At 31.4% G+C, this 7,698-nt stretch overlaps 1 protein-coding gene across 1 annotated transcript; it reads left to right on the forward strand.

Moving 5' to 3' along the window:
* Positions 1–5,402: 5,402 nt before the first annotated feature.
* On the forward strand, positions 5,403–6,277 carry LOC129869828 (uncharacterized). The gene is made up of 2 exons (XM_055944427.1): positions 5,403–5,473; positions 5,578–6,277. Exons 1-2 carry the CDS (start codon positions 5,403–5,405, stop codon positions 6,275–6,277), a joined length of 771 nt encoding a protein of 256 aa, XP_055800402.1.
* Positions 6,278–7,698: the final 1,421 nt, after the last annotated feature.

A 7,698-nucleotide genomic window follows, 5' to 3' on the forward strand; every position in this document is an offset into this window, starting at 1 on the left:
CTCAAACTGAAGGGAAAGGAGTATTTGAGTGATGAAGATAAAAGAAGGTTGAAGGAGAAAAAACAAAAGATTCGTGAGCTGGAAAAACAACTAGAAAAATCAAAAGAAGAATATGACATGATTAATAATAATCTAAGTTATGAGGAGGAAGAAATCCTTCGTAAAGTTAATCGTCTAAATAATTCAATATTCGTAAAGGTGTCGGTAGTGGAAGCTATCACCTCGATTAGCTTGATACAGGAGAAGGCCCCAACTACGGACCTATTTGTCACCCTTAGCACATCTTTTAAACAATGCAATCTTGGCTTACTTGATAAACTAGCTACAGAGCTATTAAATATGAAACCTGGTGGTTTGAGAGTCACTGCAACTTATAAATTGAAAGAGGGATTCTTTTTGATGGTTGATGAAACCACTGCTAGGAAGGCTGGATTCAGCTATGCTATTTATGACGACTACACAGAGCAAGAGGAAGAGGAAGATGCCGAGGAAAAAGAAGATGGCGAGGATGACGAAAATGGAGATGCCGATAGAAAAAAAGATGGCGAGGATGAGGAGGATTGAAATATTTACTTTCATGTTCATGTTCATGTTAGTTTGTTGTTAACTGTTTGTAATATTCTACGTTAATTATGTTTGACCTTAGTTTCTAATGCAATGAAATTTTCTATAAATTTTGATTTCTTGCTGGTTGCTTTTTTTGTATGAGTATCTCTCTGCATTATTGAAGTTAATAACCTTTTGGTCTAGCTTTTAATTTATTTTTTTGTATCCTAATTATTCTAGAAACAGTTATTTAATATTTTATTATACTATTATTTTAGTAAAAACAAACACAAAATATAAATACAGGAAAAAAATCAAAAAGCAGAAATAAAAAGGAAATGAAAACAGACAACAAAATAACCACCTGCACCACTTGTACCTTATCCCCCATTCCTCATTCCCCTAAATCACACACACATTATACACATGATCACAGCATAAATAATACTTATTATTAAAATTAAAAATTAAATCTTCATTTTGTGGCAAAAGCACCAAAATATAGCAAATGGCATACACACAGCACGCCAAGTGACACTTTTTAGGATAAAGATCTAGACAAATTAGAATTTGAAAATATTTTTTTTTTAAAAAAAGTTAACGCAAAACTGATCTGATGGTAAATTGAATATGGGTGGTTACCTTGATTAAAAATAAACAAGAAAAATAATATGGGTGATTACAACCTCCTTCTACTTTGTTTTGCCCATATATTTAACAAATTCAATTGTTCCAAAAAAAAAGTTATTATTTGATCGATCCATGTTGATTGTTTCGAATCCAATTATTTTTAGCAGGTACATATGTTATTTATCATTAATTTTTTTATATATATATATATATACATATATATAAAGAATTTGTATATGGCTAGATTTTTTAATTTTAATCTACACTTGGGGTTTGTTAAAGATTAAAAATAAATAAATTAACAATACTCTTATCTCTTATCTAATACACAATTTAACAATTTTGGCATGCAGGATTTCATTTGCAAACGCCATATATTGCCTTTCAATGGTTGCCAATTGGTTCAATTCTTCCCTCTATAAACTATTCTTATACTTTGTCTTTCCTCAAAAATGCGTATATGCTTTTCTAATCCAATTGAAAATGTTCTAAATTGATGCAATAACTGATTTTTCTCACAGATTTAATTAGTTTATCGGTCGGTTGAAAAAGATGAATGAACTCACTTATAAGAACGTGGATCTTCATATATTTTGAATAAAAAATCCTGCATTATCCATTTTTTTCTTTTTTTGCACTTCATCCAACGAATGATGAATGGTTGGTTGCATTGCTCTATCATGATACCTTAAGAATTATGCAATATAAAATTGTGGTAGCTTTCAATTTTTCTTTTTTAGCTGAAAAATGTCCAACTTAGTAATGATGCTATTGAGAAGATTTTAGGCTAAAAAATATGCATATTTGAAAAAAAAAAATATTTATTTGTGTTGTAGGTATATGATGGAAGGAATTACATTAGACAAGAGATTAAAAAAAAATCATCTAATGAAACGTAAAAACACACTAAGTACACATATTGAATTAGTTTTTGGCATAAAAATTATTTATATATTTTGATAAAATTTTGGTGGATACATTATAGTTCCATTAAGCTTAAGTTCACTTGAATAAGCTAAAATGGTTATAAAGTCTATTAAAACATATTAACAACAATATTCTTACTTATATTATTCTTACTTTATAAAGAAAACTAAAATTTAAATCATAATTTTAAAAATTAAAAGATAACATGTTTTGTTTTTTAACCAAAAATAAATAATAATAAAATAATATATAAACTTCATTAAAAAGAGAAAAACTAAACACATGTAAAATATTATTATTTGGATATATATGATCTAACAAAATTTTATTGTGCTGATTCAAATTTGGGAAAATGGGTTAATCTATAACAATGTAGCACAATTTAAAAAATAGAAGGATAAGGTTTAGTTGAATTTGAAATGAGAATTTTCTAATTATTTATAGATAAATTTCGTATATTTTATTTGTTTTTTCATCACTGTGAATGGTGGACATAGTCATTAACAAAAACATGTCACCTTTGTCTTTGAGCTCCGATTTATCATCAAGATTTTATTTTTGTATTTGACAGTGTACAAATAACCTGTCGTATTTCGTCCCATAGGTATATATGTTTTTCATGTATTTGTACCAGACGTTTAAAGTTTGAAGAATTTTCGCTTGTTTGCTGTCGCTAACAAATTTGTTTAATCATGTCCTTATCCTCTTTTTTTGTGGCATTGATGATCAAACGGAGAACTGAAATAGTGGTTCTCTCAACCCTTCATAACGACAGTAAGTCACCATACACAGTGCTCTCAAAAATATAGCCATAGAATTAAAAGGGATCTTTGAGTTATGTATTTGAAGATTTAGGACACAAGTTATAAGAATTAGGTATAAGGAACTCTATTATAATTAGAGATTAATGGTTTATGCTAATTTTTTAAAAAAATATTTTTATACACCCCAAAGTTTTGCTATTTACAAATGGACCCAATATATAAGAGGTTTAGCCAAAAGAGCAGCAACCAATTTCCAGCAAAGCTCGTTTTTTTAGCGGGAGCAGCAACAGCCACATTATCTTCCTCTTCTTCCATATCTTCTTCTTCTTTTCTTTTTTTTTCAATCTCAACACATTTCAGCCTTCCAAACTCCTTGCCCTCTTCAAACTAGGGTTAGATTTATCTTCATTGAACAAAAATGAAATCTGCATTTGCCTTCTTCTTCATCACTAAACCAAAGATTTTTTAATTTGTGTTACTTCTGTGTTCTTGATAGTAATTTGTTAATACATAGTTTGGAAATTTGCTTCAAAGGGGATAAACATTTCATCTCAGTGATTTAAGGTAATAATTTAACTTCTTGATCGTTTCCTAAATTAAACATTCTGTTCTTCTATATTATTAATAAACAACTACACGTTGTTTATAAACAACTAAACAACATGCAGTTGTTTATAAACAACTACATGTTGTTTAAACAACTGCATGTTGTTTAAACAACTGCATTATGTTTACACAAATGACCTGCATTGCACAGCATGGTACTTATGCTAAGAGTTTGCACTGCACATGCATGCTCCATGTAAACAATCAAATTTTATTTAAACAACCAAAAGTTGTTTGCACTGGGAACCTGCAAATAAATTATCTATGTTTAAATACTGTACTAACTATAATACTGTCACAAATTATAATATGTATCTATGTAATATCCGCAGGTATTGTGACAATTAATGGGGGACACAATACTATTAGCAGTTGATCTACATGGTGAATGGATAGAGACCGATGAGCGTTATAGTTGGAAGTCAAAGGGTGGTCTTACAGTACCGATACTAGTGAGGAGGGATGTTGCATATGATGAGTTTATTGATATCATCATTACTAGGTGTAAGTTATGTTGTGCGCCAAAGAATCTCTCAATCACTTACATGCTCAGCATTGTTGCAACGGAAAAGGCACATTTTTCTGAAATAAAGGATGATGATGATTTGCTCACTTATTTAGCTGATGTTGACAAAGATGATCGTCGTTGGCCCATTCTAAGGGTAAATATGGTTGAAATTGGGCCGACAGAAGTTCCACAATCTGGAGAAGCAATTGGAGTGTTCCCTGGACTTGCTAGTAATACAGTAGGGCAAGAAGAAGCTGAAAATTTTTCTGGATTTGATTACAATACAGCGAGAGTTGAAGCTACTTCAGAATTTTCAGATTTTGATTACAATACCGAAGGGGAAGAAAGGGCAGAAGAAGATACATATACTTCTATTAATCTGTCCAGTACACAGGTGGTTGAGGTCTCAACACAATGTAGCCACAGTCGTGAAGACAACACAAGATTTTTCTCGGGCCTAACTTTCAAGAAGAAACAAGAATTGAAAATCCTATTGAACCTTGCTGCTGTGAAGAATAATTTTAGTTTTGAGCAGGTAAAGAACACAAAAAAAATCTACAATGTCAAATGTGTAGATAAGAATTGCAAGTGGCGATTGCGAGCTATGAAGTTTAAGGGTACCGATAGATTTCGTATTACCACATACCATAAAATGCACACATGTGGAGTACAACATCTTACAAGCCATCATCGACACTCAACAGCTGAAGTCGTTGCTAAACACATTGAAAATAAATTTATCGAGGAGAACAGTCTATCTACAAGAGAAATTAAGGAAACAATTCGTGTAGAATTGGGATGCAAGATTAGTTATTGGAAATGTTTGGCGGGTAGTTATATTGCAAAATCTTTGACAAGAGAAACACCAGAATATGGATATGAAGTTATAGATAAGTACCGTCATATGATTCATGTTACAAATGAAGGAAGCAAGACAGATTTGAAGGTTGATTCTTATGGCAGGTTCTTGTATTTTTTTTGTATCCTATGGAGCTTGGATAAATGGATTTGCTTATACAAGAAAAGTCCTAGCTGTTGATGGAACACATTTGTTTGGAAAGTATGGCGGAGTGTTGTTGTCTGCTGTGGCGTTGGATACCAAAAATCACATATTTTCCTTGGCATTTTGTATTGTAAATTTGGAGGGTGATGCCTCATATCAGTACTTTTTTGAACAATTGCTCGAGATCGTCCCCAACACTAATGAGTTGTGCATAATTTCTGATAGACATCCATCTATAAAGAAAATGGTTTCAAAGATTTATACTGAAGCTCATTATGGAGTTTGTGTGAGGCATCTTGGTGAAAGCATCCGCAAAAACTTTCACTGTGGAGATTGGATGCACCATTTTTATGATGCAGCGAAAGCATATCAGAGGGACGAGTAAAATGATCATTTTCAACAAATCAAAGATTTGGATATGAGTGTCGCCAAATATCTTGAGGATGTTGGTTTCCACAAATGGAGTAGAGCACACTTCCCTGGCAACAGGTACGTTATAAACAACCATTGGTTGCTTAAACAAATTATATTTGCTTACACTAAACAATATTGTAGATTCTTAGTTAATATGTATGTATTTGTTGATGTTTTAGGTATGATGTAATGACCACCAACATTGCTGAGTCAATTAATTCGATGTTCTTGGCGGAAAGAGAATTCCCAATTACTGCTCTATTTAATTCTATAAATAGGAGGTTTGCTCAAAAATTTCATGAGAGGCGTATGATGTTGGCCAACACATCAACCATATGTGTCCCTTCTGTTGAAAGAAAAATAAGAGAAAATGTAACTATAGGCAATACACTATTGGCCCATCAAATAAGCTTCCACACTTTTAGCATCATTGGTCATGGTTCAGTGGCTATGGTTGATCTAAATAATAGATCATGTTCTTGTAGAGAGTTTGATTTGAACAAAATACCTTGTCCACATGCTATTGCAGCGATAAGAATCCAGTTCAGGGATGATTATGGATTAAGAGTTTATGATTTTGTTTCTCCATATTATTCAGTATGGTCATACAAACATGCATATGAAAAATTAATTCATCCAGTGTTATCTGAAGAATTTTGGGAGTTTCCTCCAGAGCTTTTGGAGAGTAAAATACCTTGTCCATATGTGGTGCGCAAACCGGGCCGAAAGAAGAGAAAACGTGCACCTTCAGTCTTGGAGCGGGGTTCAAAGAAGAAGAAAAATAAATGCTCCATATGCAAAAGAGTTGGTCACAAAAGAACTACGTGTAGTCTCAGAGCGAGACAAAATGAAGGAACAAGCAGTAGTGTAGCTTCTTAAATTCGTACTTGTAATCGAATTAATCTATTTTGTGCTTGAAACTGAATCAATGTACTAAGTTGGCTGTTTTTTTTATTGGACTTTACAAGTGGATATTGTTTGTTAAAAGTTTAAAGTTTTTCCCTTAAAAAGTAGGTAAACAACTAGTGGTTGCTTAAACAACTAGTGGCTGCTTAAACAACTATGGATTGTTTACAATAAACAACTAGTGGCTGCTTAAAAAAATATTGATTGCTTACAATAAACAACAAGAAGTTGTTCAAACAACTTTTTATTACTTATACAATAACTTCATATCTCGTAAAAAGTAGGTAAACAACTAGGGGTTGCTTAAACAACTATGGATTGTTTACAATAAACAACTAGTGGCTGCTTAAACAAATATTGATTGCTTACAATAAACAACAAGAAGTTGTTCAAACAACTTTTTATTACTTATACAATAACTTCATATCTCGTAAAAAGTAGGTAAATAACTAGGGGTTGCTTAAACAACTATGGATTGTTTACAATAAACAACTAGTGGCTGCTTAAACAAATATTGATTGCTTACAATAAACAATAAGAAGTTGTTCAAACAACTTTTTATTACTTATACAAGAATTTCAATTGGACATTTATATGAATATTTGAACATCAACTTATTGACTTGACAATAATTCAACATCAAACGAGTCGTTCAATTAGTAATTAAACCCAACTTGATAATTTGATCATCAACTGATTGACCCTACTAATAGTATAACTATAACTTATTGATCAAGTGATATGTTGTTTGATTATATGAATATTTGAACATCAACTTATTGACTTGACAACAATTCAACATTAAACGAGTCATTTGATGGATTTTAAAGTAAACAATCCATAGTTGTTTAAGCAGCCACTAGTTGTTTATTGTAAACAATCCATTGTTGTTTAAGCAACCACTAGTTGTTTATTGTAAACAATCCATAGTTGTTTAAGCAGCCACTAGTTGTTTATTGTAAGCAATCCATAGTTGTTTAAGCAACCCCTAGTTATTTACCTACTTTTTACGAGATATGAAATTCTTGTATAAGCAATCAAGAGTTGTTTGAACAACTTCTTGTTGTTTATTCTAAGCAACAATTATTTGTTTAAGCAATCACTACTTGTTTAACAATATTTTTATGAACAATAATTTTTCAGTATAAATAATTATATATTTTCTGAAACAACTAGTGTCTGTTTGAACATCAACTTATTGACTTGACAACAATTCAACATTAAACGAGTCATTTGATGGATTTTAAAGTAAACAATCCATAGTTGTTTAAGCAGCCACTAGTTGTTTATTGTAAACAATCCATAGTTGTTTAAGCAGCCACTAGTTGTTTATTGTAAACAATCCATAGTTGTTTAAGCAACCACTAGTTGTTTATTGTAAGCAATCCATAGTT

This window comes from Solanum dulcamara, chromosome 10 (assembly GCF_947179165.1).
Source record: "Solanum dulcamara chromosome 10, daSolDulc1.2, whole genome shotgun sequence".
Classification (NCBI taxonomy): domain Eukaryota; kingdom Viridiplantae; phylum Streptophyta; class Magnoliopsida; order Solanales; family Solanaceae; genus Solanum; species Solanum dulcamara.